The sequence below is a fragment of the Aulonocara sp. 'chitande type north' Nkhata Bay genome, linkage group LG7 (genome assembly GCF_057382095.1).
Source record: "Aulonocara sp. 'chitande type north' Nkhata Bay isolate Kocher_YH1m ecotype deep benthic linkage group LG7, A_spYH_male_GT1.1, whole genome shotgun sequence".
Classification (NCBI taxonomy): domain Eukaryota; kingdom Metazoa; phylum Chordata; class Actinopteri; order Cichliformes; family Cichlidae; genus Aulonocara; species Aulonocara sp. 'chitande type north' Nkhata Bay.
Genome location: NC_141350.1, coordinates 62,727,570 through 62,751,215, shown reverse-complemented (window position 1 = coordinate 62,751,215; position 23,646 = coordinate 62,727,570). Strand labels below are relative to the sequence as shown.

Sequence of the window (23,646 nt, the reverse complement as noted above, 5' to 3'; positions counted from 1 at the left end):
GCAAAAACATGAACTGTTATATTTTGCTCTATATTCACAAGAGAAAAAAAATATGACCAGTAAAGTTCCCCTACAGATGGCAGATACTACTACTAAAGAGTTTTGGGGTTGTTACTGTAAGAGTGATACATACATATATACAGACTGATGAATTTTGATTGATCAGTCCATAATACCTTCTTCCAGTCTTCAGTAGTCCAATGGCGATGTTTCATGTCCCAGGAAAGCCTCTTTGTCTTATTCTGACTTTTTACCAATGGCTTTCTTGCTGCAGCTCATCCTGTCAAACCTGAGCTCGAAGTCTACTCTTCACAGTTGAAACTGAGGCTTGCTTGATGACCACTGTTAAGCTGTGCTTCAAGCTGTTGTCCTGCAAGCTGCCTATCACGCAAGCTGTTAACTCCCAGAAACTTGTCCTCTGATTCGGTTTTGGCTCGCATCAACATCTCCAGCATGGTCAGTGGCTGGAGGGTTCCCCCTCTGTTGTCAGAGACAACATGAAATAGAGCCGGTTTGCAGATTTGCAATCCTCTGAGTGAAGAGATTGCTGCACTTCACAGGATTATATATGGCTGTTAGCACACGCCATGTAGCGTACGCACTCTCCCCCTGGGCCCAGCTACTCATAAACTTGTGCAGAGAGCTGGACATCCTGTATTGAACAATGATAGTGTGTGATTAGATCCTCAAAGCTTCACAATTCTTGGATGAATGATGATGAAATTTTGCTCTGTTATTAACCTACATCAAATGAATAGCTTTAGCTGACTTGTGTTTAAAGATGGTTATTTTAGAGTGTTTAAATACTCAGATTCAGTGTACTGATACTGACTGCAGGTGACCTCGGCTGGCTGGAAGTCAAGCATTGTTTTTCAAGCAGATTTTTCTGATGGCTACTCTGATTATTATACAGCTTTTAAAAAACTGTATAATGCCATTAAGCGTTATTTAAAAGTGTTAGTCTATTCCTCAGAAAGCAGCAGGAAAAGCATACAAATTCCATCATGATTTTTAATTTGCAACTCTAAATTTCATAAAGCTGGGATACAATGCTTTCTCCTATGTGGCAACATTTTAAAAAAATAATGTAAAGGTCCAAAATGAAGTTCAGTGTGATTCCTATAATTGAGTCCACTTGCTTGATAAATATGGGCCAAGACAGCGGCGTTAATCCAGCCATCAGAAAGCACTGTGGCTTTCAGTTATATGTGTTGTGTTTTTTTCTTTTGTTATTGCTTGGTTTTTTTCTCTTTCTTGTGTCTGCTTTTTCTCCACTCCGCTACCTATCCATCAATTTTCCCTTCTCTGCTATGCTTCTTCCTTCCTCATCCCTCCGATTCTCTACTTTTGCTTCTCCTTCTGCCGTTGTCGTTTTTAGTTTAACTTAACAGATCTGGACTGGAGTCAGCTGAGTAAGAAAGAATGTGTCAAGTATGGTGGTATGCTGGTGGGGAACTCCTGTAAGTATGTTCCTGACCTGGCCCTCATGTCCTTCATCCTCTTCTTTGGCACCTACTCCATGACAGTGTCTCTTAAGAAGTTCAAGTTTAGCCGCTACTTCCCAACAAAGGTAAGCAAATCCTTATACTCAATAACTGCAGGAAGAAAACTCTCCCAGGCTGCCTTTAATTCCTGCATGTGAAATGCTGGTTTCCTTTAATTTGATGTTATGCCTATAATTACAGCATCAAAGTAGTGGCATTTAAAGAACAACGCTGGTGATGTTCCTTTTAAGGTCAAAAAGATCTACCAAGTAGGCTATTGTAAAACTCATTTTTACAATAATAGTCACTTAGACTAAAAGGCTAGTTTTAGAGCCTCTTTAAGTGGGATGATCTGCTTGTTTAGCTATTTTAGCATCTGAATGGTTCAGTTTTCAGTTTTCATGCAAGCACTTAGGCTTCACAGAGGACTGAAAACATCCAAACTTGTATACTTCTGTAATGTTGCATGATGAAAATGAAGAGCAACACCTAAATACCAATGAGACTATGGAACAGATGAGAAATAATGATTTGAACACATAAAGCTAGCTTTAAGGTATTGTTTGGCTACTATAAACAGAAGCACTTTCAATTTCTCACAAGATTTAGAGTGAGTGTTAAATTGTTCTCAATAAAATGACACATCAAGGGAAGTGCCTAATAGGCAAAGACAAATGCCATCATAGAAGAAGACATCCAAACGTCTGCCAAGAGATTTCTGGCATGGCATAATTATATGTACTTTGTCTACTTACTTACGTAGTCCATCTAAATATACTCATTAGAAATGTAGAATATTGCCAGTGTTTTACTTTAAAACTTCACCTACACAGTATGTGCTCGTTATCCAGACAACCAACCTTACACTTCCATATGTTTACCAGAATGTTCTCTCCATGTTGTTCCCCCCCCCCCCCCCCCCCTCCACTGCTTTCCACGTATGTGCTCCAGCTTCGCACACTGATCAGTGATTTTGCCATCATCATTTCTATCCTGGTCTTCTGTGGGTTGGATTGTCTGTTGGCGCTGGACACACCCAAACTGCACGTACCCACTGAACTCAAGGTCCACCCTTTCCTAAATACCTCTCTCATCTTGTCAGACCTTGTTCTTAGGACACTGCTGGCCACTCAATTCTTTCCTCAGCAATGTAGTTGTTTACGCATCTAAACAGGATTTGGAGTGTGTGGATTGATCAATTTTACACTTTAACTGAGTAAATAATCTCTTTTCTCTTTTCACTGTCTTGCTTTCCTCATGTATCTACCACTTTCTTATACTTAAACGTATGTCTCCCGTCATCACTTTTACTGTGCACATTTGTCTTTGCCCTTCTTTTGTCCTGTGTAATTGTATATGGGCTGACCTATAGCTGAGGAAGCTAATCAGTGACTTTGCCATCTTCATGTCAATCATGTCCTTTGTGGGTCTCGATATGCTGATGGGGTTAGACACACCCAAACTTATCGTGCCAACAGAGTTCAAGGTATTTGATTTTTCACAAAATTTTTAAAAAATATATATATATATTCTGTCACTTCAAAGAATAATTATACTTCTAACAAGAGCACTCAATGAGCCCAACTCTCCCCAAGCAGCAAGAGCTATACTAAAACTTATATTGATGTCAGCATTGGTAATGTGGAAATCCCCAATTATGACATTGCTTTCGTAGATCATTTTTGCTGATGTCAGAACAATATGGAAATCTTTTGCAGTATATTCATCTCTTTGTGTCATTATGAAGTCATAATGTTGTATTGGAAAAGAAAAAAGGGAGTTTTTCCTTCCCACTCTTACTAAGTCGTTGCTCAAACGAGATCATTTAATTGTGGGATTTTTTCTGTATTGTTGTAGAGTCCTTGCAATATAAAGCGTCTTGAGGTGATTATATAAATAAAATTGAATTGAAGATGTCTGACATTTTGTGTCGTAAGCCAATAAGTGATGAATGATGGTCATTTGAAGTGGATATAGATTGCTTCTTTTATTCCTGTTTCAAACCATCCTTTTTTTTAGTCCAAAATGTGGACATTAGCCATGTAGACCAACCTACAACCACCACCTTTACCCCGGGGGATGCTATACCCTGTATATGTGCCCTCAAAAGATCTACAAAGGAGTCCCAGTTAGACCTATTATTATCAGTATGAAATCAGCCACCTACAGAATTTACAAGCACCTAAGCGGCAGTAGCACCTAGCTACTGGATGGCATCAGGTAGAGCGGGTAACCTACTAATCGGAAGGCTGGTAGTTTGATCCCTGGCTCCTCCAGTCTGCATGTCAAGTATGCAAGTTATGCATCCATCAGAGTGTGAATGTGTGTGAATGTAGTTAGAAAGCACTCAGTTTAGAGAAAGTGCTTGTGAGAATGGGTGTGATTGGGTGAATGTGGCATATTGTATAGAACCCTTTGAGTACTCCAGGAGAGTAGAAAAGTGCTACAGTGGCTTGCAAAAGTATTCGGCCCCCTTGAACTTTTCCACATTTTGTCACATTACAGCAACAAACATGAATCAATTTTATTGGAAATCCACGTGAAAGACCAACACAAAGTGGTGCACACGTGAGAAGTGGAAGGAAAATCATACATGATTCCAAATATTTTTTACAAATAAATAACTGAAAAGTGGGGAGTGCATAATTATTCGGCCCCCGGAGTCAATACTTTGTAGAACCACCTTTTGCTGCAATTACAGCTGCCAGTCTTTTAGGGTCTGTCTCTACCAGCTTTGCACATCTAGAGACTGAAATCTTTGCCCATTCTTCTTTGCAAAACAGCTCCAGCTCAGTCAGATTAGATGGACAGCGTTTGTGAACAGCAGTTTTCAGATCTTGCCACAGATTCTCGATTGGACTTAGATCTGGACTTTGACTGGGCCATTCTAACACATGGATATGTTTTCTTTTAAACCATAATATTCTCTTTCCCAGGAGGAAAGATCAATAATGGGTCAACAGCCACCTTTAAAGGGAACAACCCCTAAAAGGGTTTAAATACCTGGGACTTTACATATTTTGGTTTTAGAACTAAAGAAGGCATTTGGATGAAAACTGAAACATCTTAAGAAAATTAAAAATGGCCAGTAGCCTTCTTTTTAGACAAGGTGTTAGAAGCATTCAGAGATTTTAATCCATATTAACATGATGGCATCACACAGTTGTTGAAGATTTATAGACTACACATTGGAATATCCCATCCCATTTCAGCACATCTGAAAGGTGCTCTATTGGATTGACATGCGATGCTGGAGGCCATTTGAGTCCAGTGAACACACTGTCACAAAGAAACTAGTTTGACATGAGCTGGGTTTTATGACATGGAGAGTTATCATGCTGGTAGCAGGTGCTACCAGCTCATGCTACTAGGATACAGTACACTGTGGTCCTAAAGGGATGGACAAGGTCAGCAATAATACTCAGGTAGGCTGTCAGGTAGTGCCCAAAATGTGCCAGGAAGCGATCACCAGCAGCAACCTGAACCACTGATGCAAGGCAAGAGTGAATCATGCTTTCATGTTGTTTGGGCCAAATTCTGATCAAAGGAGAATAATCACTCATCATACCAGGGAACATTTTCCAATCTCACTTTGAACATCAGCAGGTCTTTTTGACTAAGTCTATAATCTTAACTCAACTGAGTTATGGCATAGTCAGAAGTAATTTGTGCTTGTATCTGTCACATTTTCACACAAATTGCATTTTCAAATGCTTATACCATAGAGCTTGTTCTACACTCAAATCATTTGTTATTTTCTGGAAGAAAATTTGATTAGATATTTGTGCTAGATATGTGTGCATTTTAACAGGTATACCTAAACAACCAATGAGTGTGTATGGCAACTGTAGTTACTTTTTAAAATAATTTAATATCAAAAAGAAAAGACTTAAATAGTCCAGTTCAATTAAGGCAGGGGTGTCAAACTCAAATACACAGTGGGCCAAAATTCAAAACTGGAACAAAGTCGCGGGCTAACGTTAATATTTATTGAAATATTCCTCCAGATATAAGAATGAATCTTTTCTTATGGACTCAAACACATTTTGCTGAAAAACTGAATATAGAACAAGCAAAGCTTAATACTAAACAATATAAATATTAGCTGTATAATACCAGTAGGCCAGCTCCAATAGTAATTTGGTATGGCTTCGCGGGCCAAATGTAATTAGGCTGCGGGCCAAATTTGGCCCGCGGGCCAGAGTTTGACACCTATACACCTATGAATTAAGGTAAGGCACTCGCCCACTTAGAATGGAATTTTACAAACCCATAGAAATTATCCAAGCTATATAAATATGCTATCGTTGTGCAGCTCAACATGTACATGTTTATAAAACATTCAGAGATAAAATGTGCAATTCTTTTTTAGTGTCTAAAATAACAATTTGGCCGATAGCCAATTTTGTTGCTTTTTTTTTTCCCATGTTCCCCTTTTTGTGTCCAGAAAACATATCTCTTTATTATTAAAAACTGATTATTTAAAAATCTCTGTTCTTTAATGCAAAAGTAATATGGCATACTAGACAAATATCATTCATTCAGTAAATGGCATCTTAATTGCTATCATCAGGTCAACATCTGATAAAAGGTGAATCCTCACTGTTCTACCCCTGAAAAAGTAAAATGGCCAAATGGCAGATTAATGGGTTTAAAATGGTAGTGTAGAAAGAAATGGACATAATCACAGTGGCTGAGACGAGCGTTTTCTAGCATATGCATGACTTTTACTTAATAAATGATCTGCACAATTTTTATTTTGCCATTGCAACCTAACACAATTCTCTGATTTCCTCTTTCACTATTTTCTGCTAGTATGGTAGTTTCACTGTATTTATATAGGTTTGAAATATAAAATATTTAACAGATGATTACCTAATGCTTAATAGTGTGCACTTATTATAAAGTGTTACCAATATTTCTTCTTTGTTGTTATACAGCCTACACGTAGTGACCGCGGCTGGCTGGTGATGCCCTTTGGTAAGAACCCCTGGTGGTGGTGTGTGGCCAGTTTCGTTCCTGCTCTTCTGGTCACCATCCTCATCTTCATGGACCAGCAGATTAGTGCTGTCATTGTCAACCGCAAGGAAAACAAATTAAAGGTCTGCAAACACCGAAGATGAAATGGTCACAGAACAGATAAATATATAGAGTATATTAAAAAGTATTCTGCCTAAATGTTAACAGTTATACAGGGAGTGCAGAATTATTAGGCAAGTTGTATTTTTGAGGAATAATTTTATTATTGAACAACAACCATGTTCTCAATGAACCCAAAAAACTCATTAATATCAAAGCTGAATGTTTTTGGAAGTAGTTTTTAGTTTGTTTTTAGTTTTAGCTATTTTAGGGGGATATCTGTGTGTGCAGGTGACTATTACTGTGCATAATTATTAGGCAACTTAACAAAAAACAAATATATACCCATTTCAATTATTTATTTTCACCAGTGAAACCAATATAACATCTCCACATTCACAAATATACGTTTCTGACATTCAAAAACAAAACAAAAACAAATCAGCGACCAATATAGCCACCTTTCTTTGCAAGGACACTCAAAAGCCTGCCATCCATGGATTCTGTCAGTGTTTTGATCTGTTCACCATCAACATTGCGTGCAGCAGCAACCACAGCCTCCCAGACACTGTTCAGAGAGGTGTACTGTTTTCCCTCCTTGTAAATCTCACATTTGATGATGGACCACAGGTTCTCAATGGGGTTCAGATCAGGTGAACAAGGTGGCCATGTCATTAGTTTTTCTTCTTTTATACCCTTTCTTGCCAGCCACGCTGTGGAGTACTTGGACGCGTGTGATGGAGCATTGTCCTGCATGAAAATCATGTTTTTCTTGAAGGATGCAGACTTCTTCCTGTACCACTGCTTGAAGAAGGTGTCTTGCAGAAACTGGCAGTAGGACTGGGAGTTGAGCTTGACTCCATCCTCAACCCGAAAAGGCCGAAAAGGCCCCACAAGCTCATCTTTGATGATACCAGCCCAAACCAGTACTCCACCTCCACCTTGCTGGTGTCTGAGTCGGACTGGAGCTCTCTGCCCTTTACCAATCCAGCCACGGGCCCATCCATCTGGCCCATCAAGACTCACTCTCATTTCATCAGTCCATAAAACCTTAGAAAAACCAGTCTTGAGATATTTCTTGGCCCAGTCTTGACGTTTCAGCTTGTGTGTCTTGTTCAGTGGTGGTCGTCTTTCAGCCTTTCTTACCTTGGCCATGTCTCTGAGTATTGCACACCTTGTGCTTTTGGGCACTCCAGTGATGTTGCAGCTCTGAAATATGGCCAAACTGGTGGCAAGTGGCATCTTGGCAGCTGCACGCTTGACTTTTCTCAGTTCATGGGCAGTTATTTTGCGCCTTGGTTTTTCCACACGCTTCTTGCGACCCTGTTGACTATTTTGAATGAAACGCTCGATTGTTCGATGATCACGCTTCAGAAGCTTTGCAATTTTGAGACTGCTGCATCCCTCTGCAAGATATCTCACTATTTTTGACTTTTCTGAGCCTGTCAAGTCCTTCTTTTGACCCATTTTGCCAAAGGAAAGGACGTTGCCTAATAATTATGCACACTTGATATAGGGTGTAGATGTCATTAGACCACACCCCTTCTCATTACAGCGATGCACATCACCTAATATGCTTAATTGATAGTAGGCTTTCGAGCCTATACAGCTTGGAGTAAGACAACATGCATGAAGAGGATGATGTGGACAAAATACTCATTTGCCTAATAATTCTGCACTCCCTGTAGTTATAGATATTATCTGGGAAAGGTAATGAGAAGAAAAAATACCATGTTTACAACTTGAACAATTGTAGCTTGAATTGTAACAGTACTGCACTACTGCTTCAATACATTACTATACTAAAGCAATGAAAGTGCCATGATGCTTTGTGATACTCAAATTTAAAGCAAATGTATTTTTTGTGTTTTTGGTAATTTTTGAACTGTTTACACAGTTCAGGATTACATGGGGAGTGGATCTTCTGGGTAATTTCCCGTTATTGCACCCAATTTCAGAAAAGCTGTGGCTACCACTTGGACCTGTTCTGGGTAGGTGTGCTGATGGCTGTGTGTTCTTTCATGGGCATGCCATGGTATGTAGCAGCCACTGTCATCTCCATTGCTCATATCGACTCACTGAAGATGGAGAGTGAATCTAGTGCCCCTGGAGAGCAACCACAGTTCCTTGGAGTCAGGTGGGACCCCCCCCCAGAAAAAAAAAGCTAACCATCATACCATCATCAGCTTGGTGTTCTGAACCGTTGCATGCTCATAGGCTGGTAATATATCAATTGGGGGACAAAGTGGGGGGAATAAATTCTATAAAATGTATTTTTGGAACCAGAGGAGTGTCCCCTGCTGGCGTAAGGAAGGCTTAAGATGGTGAAAAGTGAAAATGCTTACTTCACTTTTGAGATCTTAAAGATAGACTGCATAGAAAAGAGAGTCCTTATTTCAGATTAAGGTCTGTTTGTTTTCTGATTGCCTAAATCATCTTTTTGTGTGGACCTAGAATAAAGTTTTATGCTATGCTTTTGATTCTTCACTTCCAGAGAGCAGAGGTTGACAGGCATTTTGGTGTTTGTCCTAACAGGACTCTCAGTCTTTCTTGCCCCTATACTTCAGGTAAGTTCGTAGATGAGACTGATGTGGTGTCAGTAGAAAGTTTATATTGGTTTTATTTTAAAATGTATGTTCTGTTCAATTCAGTACATCCCCATGCCTGTCCTTTATGGAGTCTTCCTCTACATGGGAGTGGCTTCACTGAGTGGCATCCAGGTATACTACAAAAAAATACATATATATTTTTTTTTTTCTCCATATTTTTCTTCATGGAAACTATAATCTATATGCCAATATATATGAAAAGAAAATGGTGCATAGATGAAAAATCAGACACAAGCAGAAAACAGGAATAACAAAAATCCAGTCTTTTTCAGTGTAAACATATTCATTTTCAAACACCATGTGTTTTTTCTCAGAGGGCCAGATTGTACAAGCTTAAGGAAATGAATGAGTTTATAATAACATATAATATAATATAATTGACAGATCAATTAAAGCACTTAAACTCAATTCAGTTTTATTTATATAGCACCAAATCACAACAAGAGTTGCTTCAAGGTTCTTTATATTATAAGGTAAAGACCCTACAATATTAGAGAGAAAACAGAAAGAATGGATAGGATTGGATCCATCAAGACTAAGTATCTGGTTATACAGTATGTTTCTAAGATTTTTAGGGCTGAGTAAAATTACCTCAGTTTTATCTGAATTTTGAAGTAAAAAATTAGATCATCATCAATGAGTCTTTATATTTTTAAGATATTTCTGCAGGTTAACCATTTGGTGTGTTTCATCTGGCTTTATGTATAGACAATGCTATGGTATCATCTGTGTAGCAGTGAAATTGTATGTTATGCCTTCTAATGATACTGCCTAGGGGAAGCATATATAATGTGCACATGATATGCAGTCCTTGCACTGAACCCTGTGGAACATATGGCATAGAAATAGAATATTTAACAGTATTCTCTGAAATTCCTCATTTCTCTTATCACTTCCTAATAACATTTAAATTTACTCTATTAGTTCTCTGTTCTCTATTAATCAGCTATGTGCGACAGGCCTTCAAAGACGGCAGTAATTAAACCGTTACTTGAAAAGCCATTATCACTTGACACAGATGTCTAAGCTAATTAAAGGTCAATCTCAAATCTCTGAAAAAATCTTCAACTGCAGAGTAATGGTTTATTTAAAGAGTTTCAGTCAAGTTTAGGAGTTCATCAAATTAAATTAACAGTGTTAGTGAAGGTTAGAAGTGATCTGATGGCCTTTGATGGTGGAATCATCTCTACTTGTCCTGCCACACCTCAGCACAGTGTTCGATGCAGTTGACCTTAATATTTTATTAAAGCAATTAGAGCATGTTGTAGGCATTAAAGATAGCGGTTTGAATCATATCAAATTAGAATCTGCAAATTGAAATGTAATAGATTCCAATGTGTTCATGTAAATGGAGAGTCCTCTTTACACACTGAGGTTAATTGTGGAGTTCCACAGGGTTCCTTGCTAGGACCAATTCTGTTTACATTATACAAGTTTAACTTAGGCAGCAACATTAGAAGATATAGGAATGGAATATATGGAATAATTGGAATTTTTCATTTCTGATAATTTCCTGGATGACACAATGTTCTGCTTCATCTCTAAAACACTAAATAAAAGAATACCTTAAAATATTTTCTCGATTTCTTTGTTCCAGTTCTGGGAGCGCATCAAGCTGTATCTAATGCCGCCCAAACACCAGCCAGACTTCTCCTTCCTGCGTCATGTCCCTATGAGACGCGTCCACCTTTTCACCCTAGTCCAGATTGTGTGTCTGACTGTTCTCTGGATCCTTAAGTCTACATTTCTGGCCATCATCTTCCCAGTAATGGTGAGGGTGTTCTGTGTTCTTCTGTTTAGGTAAATGAACTGATTCTTACATAGCATCATTCTATGCTCCCAGAACACTCAAAGCACTGTATACAACTCCTCATTCACCCATTCACACAAGCACTTCTTCTATGCTTACATGCTTTCCATCTACTAATCACGCACATTCATACTCTGATGGAATCGTCAAAGAGCAACTTGGGGTTTGTATCTTGTCCGAGGATATGTGGGATTCAGACTGGAACAGCCACGGATGGAACCATCAGCCTTCCGATCAGTAGATGATCTGCTATACTTACTGAGCTACAGGAACAATTTATCAAACTAAACTACCAAGAAGGGTCATTGTATAGCTATTAAACTAAAAATTATTCCGGCTAAATGTAAAACTACACGGATTAAACTGTCTGGCACGTCGTCTGACGTGAACGAAAAAATATGTCAAAACAGATGCTTTTCTATCATCATTTACTCAAAAAGCAGAAAGCAGGAATTACAGTTGTACTGAAAAAAGGTTACATTCCGGTTATGATGCAGCTAATAACTTTAGCTTGATTTAAATAATATTCAATGACCTTTAAGAATGTCCTATTGACTTATTTTATTGGTCCTGTTTGGAACCTTTTGTAAATTTCCATGTTTTACCCTCCAAAATAACTAAAGTTATCAACAGGTTACAAAGAAGCAAAAGCTTTGACATTTTCCTATAAAGTATCTATGCAGAAGTGAGAAAAGTTCATGCTTTTGTCACATAAGTACAAATAAAGCTTTATGAACACTCATTAGTCACCTTTTTTCACTCACTACGTGTTTTATTCACCACTCTCCATCTTTAGCTAGACTGGTTGCCATAGTGTTTCTTTTTGTACTGGCTTCCTCCCCTCACCCCTGGAAATGTGACAAGCATATTTGTTATGTGCTTGTTCAAACAGTATCACACATTCAAAAACATTAAAATGCTGCTTCTAGTGATGAAACTTTTTGTTAAATTTTGAAGAGGACAGCTAGAAAAACTGCCTTATTTTCTACTCTAAAGCTTTGTAGTTTTTTCTTTTCATTTCTTTTTTCAGATTTTCTGTCTACTCTGATATGGCAAAGAGTAGACAGGAAACCTGACAGAGATATTGATTTGATTTTAAAACACATTTATTCACTTAATAGTGATCCATATAAACATTCAGCTCAAATCGACACATTCCTAAATAAAAGTTCAGAATTATTTAATGTAAACAGACTACCTTTATAGTCCCAAAAATTTTGAAAAACCTCCAGCTCATCCATTTTGAAATAATACTTATATTCCAACATCACTCTTGAAAAGCTGCACACAGTCAGAATTTCTGTTAAGTCTAATTGTTGAATGTTGCCATTGTGTTTCTTAAATTTGTAAAGTCGTAGTTTAAGCAGTAGGATCAAAGCCATTCCTTTGATCCTGACCACCTCTCCAACCACTCTGTGCTGGGGGAGGTTTTATTGTAGATACATCCTATCTGAAAGATCTGTTTCTTTTGATGTAAGCTTCCTGGGTTTACGACCCTTTGGTCATCAGGAGGTCTGACACACACACACACACACACACACACACACACACACACACACACACACACATTCTTACAGAAGTTAGGACCAAGGGGGCGTGGCTTTGTTCTGACGTGTTTTGTGTGAACTGTCCCTCAATAAAAGGTAGCAGGAGGAGGTCAGATCTGGGGGTCATTTTCATGGTGGACACAGACGAGGCCTCCCTTGCGCAAATAATCGATTGATCGACTGTCTTGTTTTCTTCATGATGAATAAGTCTCTAGAATTAGCGGGGCTTGTGGAAACACAGACCCAACAATTTCGTCCATTATCAATCTAATATTTTCTACTCAAGTAAATTGCCAAATTGTATTGACCCTGGAAAAAATTAATCAGTCGTCCTTTTTTTCTTCTTTCTTTTGTCATATGAAAGCCTGAAGATAAAACACTGTTTTGTAAAATATTCTCCAAATGATTCCCAAATACAACTAAGCACTGAAAATAAATCCATTAAACATTGTACAAAACAATGAAAAATGTAATGTTGCTTGTAGAAGTTGGTTTTTGTCACATCAAAACCAACTTTAAAAGGATCTCTCCAAGGCGTATCATTTTTACTTGTTAACTTGCTTTATTAAGAAATGTTCTAGAGCAGACTCGAACCCAGGCCCCTCTATTTCAGAAAGTCTGCTACTGAGCCACTGGGCCTCATTCACTGATATGGTAATAATAATTGTATTAGTAGTAGTACAACTCTCTTCAATTATGTATTATTTATATAGCGGCGATTTACAACAATGACAAGATAATGTTAATCTACCTGGTTTTGTAGATTCTCGGCCTCATGGTTGTACGGAAGCTGCTGGATTTGATGTTCTCGCAACATGATTTGGCCTGGCTGGATGATATCCTGCCAGACAAAGACAAGAAGAAGAAGGAAGATGAGAAGAAGAAGAAGAAAGACAAGAAAGCACCAGAGCCTGAGAGTGATGAGGAGGTGAGGAAATGCACTATTTGTCAAGTGTGGATCTGTCTTTCTTAGTATTAACTGTGTATTTAAGTGTGTGTCACTCCATTGCTGTGGTTGTGTCGATCCTGGGTTTATTTTCTCTAACTAATACTGTATGTTTCTCCTCTCCCACAGTGTTGCTGAAAGGCACTTCATTCCCTCTTACTACAGTCTTCCTGTCTGTCCATCATCTTTTCAGTACATCTTTCACCTCTCCCACTTTGTTCCAACCTTTAGAAACAGCGTGTGTGCTTATGTGTACCCTTTGTATTTATGCTTCATCCAAGTCTTTGTCCATACTAAAAGGGTTGCTTGACAGCTGTGTAGAAGCACAAGTGATGCCCACTGATGGCTTTAAAGGATAAGCTTGGTGTTATTGATCAAATTTTTATTAGTAATTATAGCTTGGTCACTATCAGCAGTATTAACTTTGCCCAGTTCACTGAAACACTGACATTCTTGTCTCATAAGCCTCTGCTATTCACGCGTGGGGGAGATGTTTTCCTGAATTGTGCAACACAGTTAATAAACTACACTCTTCAGTTCAGTCAGAAACCCAGCACAGACCAAAGTGATCATCCATGAAAATAGACATGAAAGGAAGTGGAGGAGCAGGAGTGGATGTGGGTTGCAAAGCAGCTTGTTGCGGCTGAAGGAACTGAAATGGCCCCATCTGAGATTTGAAAATCTGTGGAAGGGTATATGCTCAACCATCAGCTGATGTGGGCTGGAGTTGAGATCCAATTATGGCCGAGTTAGAATACAAATAGAATAGAAATATCCTTTATTGTCGCTCATTAGGGAAATTCAGGTGTTCAGCAGCAAAGTAACAGGCAGATGGAGCATGCAGATTCAAAAAGAATTTACAACATGAAAACATGAATTTAAAAAATGTAATCTCTAGCGATGAGAGCCGTTCCTTCTTCTGAATGTTGGAACACTGTGCCTCTGTAAGTTCACCATATATATATGCATATATATACATATACATATATATTTCTCATCAGTGTGTCCTGGTTTTCCAACACCTAACACCTTGGCGCCTCTGCTGGAATCTCCAACAATTAACTTATGGAATCCAACCTTTCGAACTACTCATCTTGCAGAGTGCTGGAGACTGACCCAGATTGCCTCCAGGCATCCCAATTAAGTGCCCACTCCCCACCTCTCTCTCTCTCCCACTCTCTCTCTCTTAATATCTAGTCAACTAAGTGCATGTTTACATGAGATTCACTGATCTTCAACCCCACCTTATTCCCTCTTTCTATTTCTCTCTTTTAACATGGAAAATTTCATTACATTTGAACATTCAGTCACATGTGAATAGGCTTCAGTTAAGATTTCATTAGCACATTCACTTTAGCATAGTCCCTTTTAATTCAAATATGTTTCTCTTTAAAACTCTGTGTTTGTCAGTCACAGTTTACTCTATAGAATAAATACAATCCCCTTTCTCACTAAATAGAACACTTTATAAGTCAGGCATTAAGAGTGTTGTGTCTTGTGTGTGCTCTCATTTACTCACACACGGACTCACTCTCATATTTCTCAAGGCCATTTCTATACAGGCTTTCAGCTAAGCCCCAAGTTGCGCCTGTCTCTAAACTCATTATTTTCCTTTTTTTTTTTTTTTTAACTTTCTATTCCTATTAATCATCTTTAGGCAAACTCAATTGTTTTTATATTTACTGATTGTGTTCTGATCATTATTGTGCATAATTAACTATCAGCAAATTCACATACGAATCATAATTCTGTGTTTACCCCTCACAACATTTAAAACTATGTTCTTGATGAAAAATATAATGATGGGTTGATGACATAGTGGTTATCTTCTCAAACTCAAACTTGAATAAAAAAGTTGATGATGGATCATGTCTACACACACAAAATCTAGACACCAGATTCAGTTCAATAATTAGACATCTCTCTACTAAGATACTGATCAGACTTATTGCTTTGATTTAGCTTTGATTAACAATAAAACTGATCTATTTACTAGCAGATAAGGAAAAGTTCTGTTTTAGGAGTTTGGCCATTTTCAACACCGTTTTAACACATAAGGCTGGGTGTCAAATCCTTTTATCCCCGGCTACTACTCCACATTATGTGGATTGTGCGTGCGTGCAAAAGAACCCCCCCCCCTTGTCCCTGCGGGCAGTCTATCCTTCAAGCTCGGCAATACCTCCTACGACCATATTGAGACTAACCAGCTGATCTGCTCCACAGCAGCAGTGATCAGTGAGGTGCTTGGCTGCAAGATAAACAGCCACAAAGAGCAGTAGAAGGAGACCAAAGGCCATGGAGGGAAGTTAGCTAACTATCAGAGTAGCAGAAAGGTGCCTAAGAAGTACAGCAAGCTCGCCATACCTCAGGCCTTGGAAACTTCAATCCCATAGCACAAGTTACCATCAAGTGCGGGATCTACCAAGGACATACTCTGTCCCCACTGCTGTTCTGCATAGGCCGGAACCCCCTCAGTGAGATCACTGACAAGACTGGCTACAGGTACCAACTACGGAATGGAGCAGTGATCTACATGGAAGACAAAACGCTATATGCCCAGAGTGAATGTGACTTCGATTCACTGATCCACACCACCAGGATGCAAAGAGGTCAGAAAGTCAGTCAGACTGGAGAAGTGAAATCAGATGGTAAAGAAGAGAGGGAAGGTAGTCAGAACTGAGGCGACTGTACTACCAGAAGGCAACATTGCAGACATCGAGGACAGCTACAACTACCTGGGTCTCCCACAGGCAAATTGGAACCACGAAGAGGCTGCTAGGAAAGCTGCAACCACTAAGTACCTGCAGATGGTCAGGCAAGATCTGAGGAGTCAGCTGAATGGTAAGAATAAGATCTGGGCTATCAACACCTACGACCTGATCAGGTACCCTGCTGGGAAGGAGGAGATGGAAGCCACTGACATCAAGACCAGGAAGGTCCTGACCATGCATTGAGGGTTTCAAGTCCAGCATACTGAGATTGTACACTAAGTGGAAGCAAGGAGGCCAGGGACTAGTGAGTATCAGAACCACAGTCCAGGATGAGACAATGAACATTCACAAGTATTTCAGGAAGATGGCCTTGACTAACCATGTTCTCAGTCTGCCGCCTCAGACAGCAGAAACCCAAGAAAGAGGAGCAAGAGAGGAAACCATCATGGAAGGAGAGGCCCCTTCGCAGTGTGTACCACCGGCAGATAGAGGAACTGGCTGACATCCAGAAAACCTACCAGTGGTTGGACAAAGCTGGACAAAAGACAGCATAGACACACCGATCATGATAGCACAAGCTCTAAGTACAAGCTCCATAGAGTCTGGGGTATATCACACAAGGCAAGACCTTAGGTGCAGGTTCTGTAAAGATGCCCCTGAGACATAACAGCAGGGCGCAAGATGTTTGTAGGCAGGGCATACATGGAAGGCCAGGACCAAGTGGCTGGCATAATATACAGAAACATTTGAGCTGAGTATGGCCTGGAAGGTAGACATGGGAGGTCATTAGGGTGGTCGAGAATGACCAAGTTAAGATACTGTGGGACTTCCAAATACAGACGGACAAAATGGTGATGGCTAACCAACCGGACATAGCAGTGGTGGACAGCAGAGGAAGATGGCCATAGTGATAGACTTAGTGATACCAAATGACAGCAACAGCAGGGAGAAGGAACATGAGGCTGGAGAGGTACCAAGGGCTCAGAGAAGAGCTCAAGAAGATGTGGAGGGTGAAAGTAACAGTGGTCCCAGTGGTAATCGGAGCACTCGGGGGAGTGACCCTCAGGCTAGGTGAGTCGCTCCATCAGATCCCAGGAACAACATCCTTTCCAGAAGATCGCAGTCCCAGGGACATCAAAGATACTGCACAGGACCCTCAAGCTCCTAGGCTGCTCCTAAGCTGCTAGAGTACCTAATCTTGAAGGATATAACATCCAATTTTTCCTGTTTTTTACAGAATATTATGTACTTTAATATCTCACTGCACTCAGAAATGAAAGCTTAATACAAATAAGCAATTGCGATTTAAAAAAGAAATGATGGAATAAATTATCAGACCAAAATGTATTCTAAACTTTGGACTCAGTAGTAGTAGCCACCTTTGCCAGATATAACAGCTGAACACATCTGTGGCATTCTTCCTACAATAGAAATCAAATATTCTTCAGAAAGTTCTACACATATCTGTTGCACAAGTTCCTTTTGCAACCTTCATGTGTGGCACATGAAGGTTGCTTTGCTTTCACTCTACTGTCCAGTTCATCCCAAACCAACTCAATGGGGTTTACGTATGGAGTCTGTGCTGTTCACTCCATGTTTGTGAACTTACAATCTTCTTCTTTTTTTGCGGTTCTGTTCAGTTCTGGCATAGCTTAGACTTGTGTTTTGGGTCATTATCTTGTTGTCCAACTAGGCGTATACCAGAGGGTATTGCATTACGCTGCAGAATGCTGTGGTAGCTGTTTTGGTTCAGGGTGCCCCTCAACAACCCTAGATCCAGTAAAACAGCTCCAGACCATCACACTTCCTCCTCCATGTTTTAAAGTTGAGTTCGCACACTGTGGAACCATCCTTTTGGCTACTTAATGGATGTATCGGAGAGCAGCTTGGGGTTAGTACCTTGCCCAAGGATACTTGGCATGCAGACTGGAGCAGCCAGGTCCCAGCCTGATGACAGTCTTGGGTGGAGAGTCCCTCATTCAGGCACAGGTGGAGGGAGGTAAACTGATGTTAATCAGGTTGTCAACCAGGATTCCAAGAATAATAACGGTAGTAACCACTGAACTGTATTCTATCAACAGAATTCTGACATAGTTTCCTGGTTGCTCTAGGTGGCAGATTTCTGTGTGTCGAGGGCTGTGGCAATGGCGTTCTCTGTCGATCTGTTTGTGCTGTAGGCAAACTGATGACAGTCTAGGTTTTGTGGGAGGGAGGCCTTTATTTGTTGCAGGATCAGCCTCTCGAAGCATTTAGTGACTGCAGACATTAAGGTGATAGGTCTGAGACACTTTAAGGTAGATGACTTGTTAACAGGAGTGATGGTTGCTGCTTGCTGCTATATGCTGGTGTACCTGGGTTTTAAGGTCTCTAATAAAAACATCAAGTCTTATCCTTTAAGATTCTAATTTCTCCTGCATGCCAACTGCTTCCTCTTTTTGTCACTTAGCCTGACAGCTCTGCAAACCCTCCAGTGAAGATTCACATGGAGACCACAAAGCCCCACTCAAAGTCAGACCTTTCCCAAAATAACTCTCCCACCCAAAGCCTATCCTCAGATTGTGAGTACACTAATCATTTCTATTGTGTCAGCATAATTTATGTTGTAAATATTCAGTGTTATTAACTAACACAGATGAGGTGCAAACAGCATTCGATCTTGTTTGTGACATTGGATCTTTTGTAGATTTCACTTTGACTGTTGAAGTAATGCACAGTATCTGCCAGTTTTCAGTGAATGTACTTAATAATTTCTCGTGTTTCTGTGTTTGTATTTATGTTATGTGTTTACATGCCTGTGTATGCTTGTTTGGTGTTGTTTTGTGCATATGTTCTCTGTCCATATGTGTGCATGTGGCTTCTTACAGGAGACGAACCCTTACTCAACAGTCACATCTGATCAAAATGAGCTAGACCACAGGTACTGTGTGCTGAAATTGCACGTGCCCTACAGTGATCTGATATATTCACCTGACAGGAACATTGGGGACAAAACTGTTATTTCCAGACCACAAAACACAGTTATAAATAAGAAACACACATTTCATTGAATTATCAGCTTCTGTATTGTATTTCTATCCCTAGTATGTAGGGTGATGATTTAGATGATCATAGACTTAGACATTTTTATTTGTAGAGCTTATGTTTGAAAGCTTGTGATGTCTCTGTATTGGAAAGATATAGAGTATACAGACAATGGAGTATATAGATAATGGAGATGTAATCCAGTGCACTTTCATAGAAACTGTATAGTGCAGTGTATGAAACTGTTATTTGAATTGTTATTATTATTATTTTTATTTCTATGTAGATCTGTATGTTTGGTATTTGACAGCTATCTCCATTACTGTAAGTTTGTCATTTTGTTAACAGCAAGAAGTTATAAGCAAAACGTGTGTTGTCAACTGTGACATTTTGATACCAATAGGAGTGAAATCGGAGCCATTGGTACTATGTGACAATTGTTTTATAGCTTTGTTCTGATTCCTGCTATAAATACTGTTCGTAACTTTGTGACTGCAAAAATTATTATTATTTTTTATTTTACTATTTTCATTGAATTTTAGCCCAGTTTTCCCAAAGTTGTATAACACTTAAAAGAAATCAGTCTTCAAAAACAAAATAAGTTAAAGTTACTTGTTGTACAATGGTGCATTGAAATTATTTTAAACTCTTCAAAACTAATTAAGACCAGAAGATGAAGAAATGACCATTATGACTTTATTCCCCCCCCCAAAAAAATCTATCTACTGTAATGTGAAAAATCTCGAGCCACCCCTCATTTCTTTACATTTTGTTAGAAAACTGGGAAAGGGGTGCAGTGCTTTATTCAAACATGTGCAAACATGAATGGAAATTAAAGCCACCGAGGCAGCTTTCAGTTATTTAGTTAAGTGTCATAGAGAAAACTTCTAAAGGCATCTTGAAGGACATTCAAAGGTCTTCTTTGGACCTTTCTGCCTTTTGTTCTATTCTCAAGACTATCCCACGCTGCTTCAATCATGTTACACAGATTTTATGCCAGATACACCTTCTGGTACAATCCTGCCATTTATCGGGGATTGTGACCCCCAGAGACTGTGTTTGTGTCTCTTTCCAAAATCACTCCAAGGATCCTGTAAGGCCACAAAAACTATTTCAAGATACCATGTAGTAAACTGATAATCCTTGGTGGTGAGATTTCTTCTTTAATCCGGCAAACCATAGCTATAAAAATTCAATTTAGGATGTTTTAATCTGAATCCGTAAATACCCCAAACATTTGAAGCCAATTTGAGAATGGACCTCCATCTTAACATCTTTTTCCTTTAAGTATGATCTTAACAGGTGTATCTGAATCATGTTGAAGTCTGGGATAAAAAAATGTAACTTAAAAAAAAACACACACTTCACCTTCACTAATGCAAAACCGATTACATTTTTAAATAGATGCAACTCAAAGGTTCAGTTATACATCTTGTTTATGTGCACATGACACTCCGTTTAGCTCAAACTAGTAGTCTGATACAACAGTCCTGCAATCTTTTCTCAGAGTTTTGTGATGAAGTGAAGCTTTTGACTGAATATGCATCCACACAGCTCAGTCCACTTGGCCTGATGTCATTAGCCATTTCAAATATGTTAAAAACGGTCCATTTTAGCTCCAATAACATGATCCCCCAGCTGTCACAATAAACATTTAGGAAGCATTTAGGAATCTGTGAGGATTTACGAGATCCAGCTGATTAGAAGTTAGCAGAAAATTAGTTATACAGTTGGTATTTATATATATAATTTTGCGACTGAAATCTTTTTTGAAAAAAGTATGTGCAACATGCTGTACTGTAACTTTGGATTCAAATGTAAGAAATAAACAACAAAAACTAAACTAAAAAACAGCAGTGATGTTTTGAGGGTTAGTGACATTTAGACTATTAGACTTTAGAAACCAATGGAGGATGTCACAATAGCTATATCCATCTTTTATAATGAAAGAACAGAAAGACAGACAAGCTTTTTTTCCCTGTTTTTTAAAAAATAAAATTATTATCATCATTCATGCCTTAGCAATGGCTTTCTTGCTGCAACTCATTGTTATGTGTGGCTGTGTGCAGACAGGAATAGGACCCAAGGTGCAGACTCCGGAGACAGTCGTGAACTCAAAACAGCTTTAATGTAAAACTCAAAATATAACATAACTGGAAAAAATCAAAATAAACTTAAACCAGAGGACTGACAGAACACACAGCTAGGTAAACGGTAGATCACGACACAGACACAAAGAAACACAGGGCTCAAATACACAGAGGGAGCAATCAGGGAATGGGTAACAGGAGGGAAACACAGCTGGGGCAAATCAGGCCTAACGAGACAAGGGGAAGCAAAACCAGACACATTAACATCAGACATGGACTTTCAAAGTAAAACAGGAAACATAACACAGACTCACAGGCAGGCACTATAACAAAGGGAACAGAGACATGGGACCAGGGCAGACACAGACACTGACTGGACGTGGGAATACAGCAGACAGGGGAGACAGCAACTAAGGAACACAGACAGAAAACCAGAACACTAAAACTCTAACCAAACCCCACCCAGAGAACCTTAACTAAGAATAATCCTAAAACCCGTAAAGCAAAGCTAGAATATAATGAAATAACAAAATTAAAGAACCAAAAAACACAAAACACTGGGTCAACGACCCAGGGACCCTAACACTCATCCTGTCAAATCTGCAGCTCAAAGTCTTCTCTTCACAGTTGAAACAGACTTGCTTAATACAACCAATACTAAGCTGTGCTTTGAAGCTGTTGTCATGTGAGCTGCCTATCAGGCAAGCCGTTAACTCTCAGAAACCTGTCCTCTGATTCAGTTATGTCTTCGGGTCTGCAAGACCTCTTCCTGTTTGAGTTTGCCCCAGTTCCTGAGTGCCTTTTGATGGTGAAGGAAACTGTACTCACTGACACCTTAACTTTCTTTGCAATTTCTCTGTAGGAAAGACCTACATTTTTAACTGTTAGTGTTTAAGTGATGGTCTGTCTCGCTTCCATTGTTTATGGCCTTTTTCTCGCAATTTTTGTAGCAACACACTACTTTCTGAAGTAGAATACTGTTCTACTGATGCTCATGAGGGTACGGTACCACAGTGTGTTTCAACACTGCTTTTATGCAGACAGAGAGAGTTGTAAGTATTCCAGAAAAGTGGAACACCAAATTTCAAAGTTTGATCAACCTCCATTGCTGCAGAACAGCTTTAAATTGTTAACCCATTTTGCGTTCCCTGAACACATATGGAATTATGCAGTAAACAAAAAAATGTAAAATAACTCAAAACATGTTTAATATTTTAGATTCTTCAAAATAGCCACCATTTCCTGGGGCTGGTGACTTGGATGAATTCATCCTCAAAAGCAAAGAGGACTCTTAGATTTCCTTTCCTGGAGCAGTCCGCATGTGAGCCAGTTTCATCATAGTGCTTGATGGTTTTCACCACTGCACTCTTTAAAATAAGTTCTAGGGCTGTCAAATGATTAAAATCTTTAATCAGATTAATCACAGCCTAAAAATTTATTAATCATGATTAATCGCACTCGAAATATGACCAAAATGCGTGCAAACATACGGACAGATAGCGGATTTTTACACACTTGTTAGTGTTATTTAATGCTAAGACCACGCTGAGTGGCCTGCGTTCACTCAGCGTGGTCTGACGTAGGCTGGGTGTTGTGCTGGAAGCGAATTAATCACAGCCTAAAAATTTATTAATCGCAACTCGAAATATATGTGTATATGTGTATATATATGTAAAAATCGGGACAGATAGTGGTTTTTAACACACTTGTTTGTTTTATTTATTATTAATTGTGAGTACAAGCAGTACAAGCAGAACAGGGCTTCAAATAATTGTGAGGGATTTTTACTGAATGTTTTCCACCCGTTTAAATCTAGCACATTGTTTTATCCATATACATCTTCAAGTTCACAGAACATAGGCCTAATTCAACAGGCAAAATAGAAAAAATCTCCAATCATCCTTTTGGGTAAGGTAGATTAGTGCAAAAAAATATGAACAACAGTGAAAAGTATTGTTTAAATCACATTCAACCATAGAACAAGCTCTAAACACACGGTCCTCTGGTCTACTCATCCTTCAGCCAGTTGCTGAGACAAACCAACTTGTCCACGTTCTCTGAGTGCAGAGCAGACCTCTTCTTGTTCACAATGTGCCCTGCTACAGAGAACAGCCTCTCACAGGGCACTGTGGAGGCAGGAGTGGCCAGGTATCTGCGAGCAAGGCGGGCCAGCTGGCTGTGGGCTCCTGCATGAGCTGCCCACCACTGTAAGGGACAGTCCTCTAAGGCAGTGCAGGGCTCTGCTCTGTAGCGCTGTATGGCTCTGTCCTGCTGTACCTCCTCCTCTGACTCAGAGTCAGAGTCCATCTGCAGCAGGCTCAGCCTCTTCTTGGCTGGACCTTCTTCTGC

General features: G+C 39.4%; 1 protein-coding gene and 1 pseudogene across 7 annotated transcripts in view; one reads left to right on the top strand and one right to left on the bottom strand.

The window, feature by feature from the left end:
* Nucleotides 1–23,646, top strand: part of slc4a5b (solute carrier family 4 member 5b) — a 60,947-nt gene that overhangs the window by 32,643 nt on the left and 4,658 nt on the right. For 3 of the 6 annotated variants that reach the window (XM_086301855.1, XM_086301853.1, XM_086301851.1), the window contains 9 exons: nt 1,379–1,570; nt 2,857–2,970; nt 6,425–6,586; nt 8,522–8,700; nt 9,058–9,130; nt 9,215–9,283; nt 10,770–10,943; nt 13,293–13,457; nt 19,051–19,103. In XM_086301855.1, the coding sequence (XP_086157981.1) occupies nt 1,379–1,570; nt 2,857–2,970; nt 6,425–6,586; nt 8,522–8,700; nt 9,058–9,130; nt 9,215–9,283; nt 10,770–10,943; nt 13,293–13,457; nt 19,051–19,103 (1,181 nt within the window). Of the gene's footprint in view, nt 1–1,378; nt 1,571–2,435; nt 2,550–2,856; nt 2,971–6,424; nt 6,587–8,521; nt 8,701–9,057; nt 9,131–9,214; nt 9,284–10,769; nt 10,944–13,292; nt 13,458–13,604; nt 18,745–19,050; nt 19,104–23,646 lie in introns of those variants that run through there. The other 3 variants (XR_015130487.1, XM_086301852.1, XM_086301854.1) reach the window with 3 other exon arrangements.
* Nucleotides 22,965–23,646, bottom strand: part of LOC147326562 (E3 SUMO-protein ligase ZBED1-like) — a 2,292-nt pseudogene continuing 1,610 nt past the window's right edge. Inside the window, exon 2 of the transcript XR_015130488.1 lies at nt 22,965–23,646. This exon is cut by the window's right edge and continues 310 nt beyond it. The product of XR_015130488.1 is annotated as an E3 SUMO-protein ligase ZBED1-like (transcript).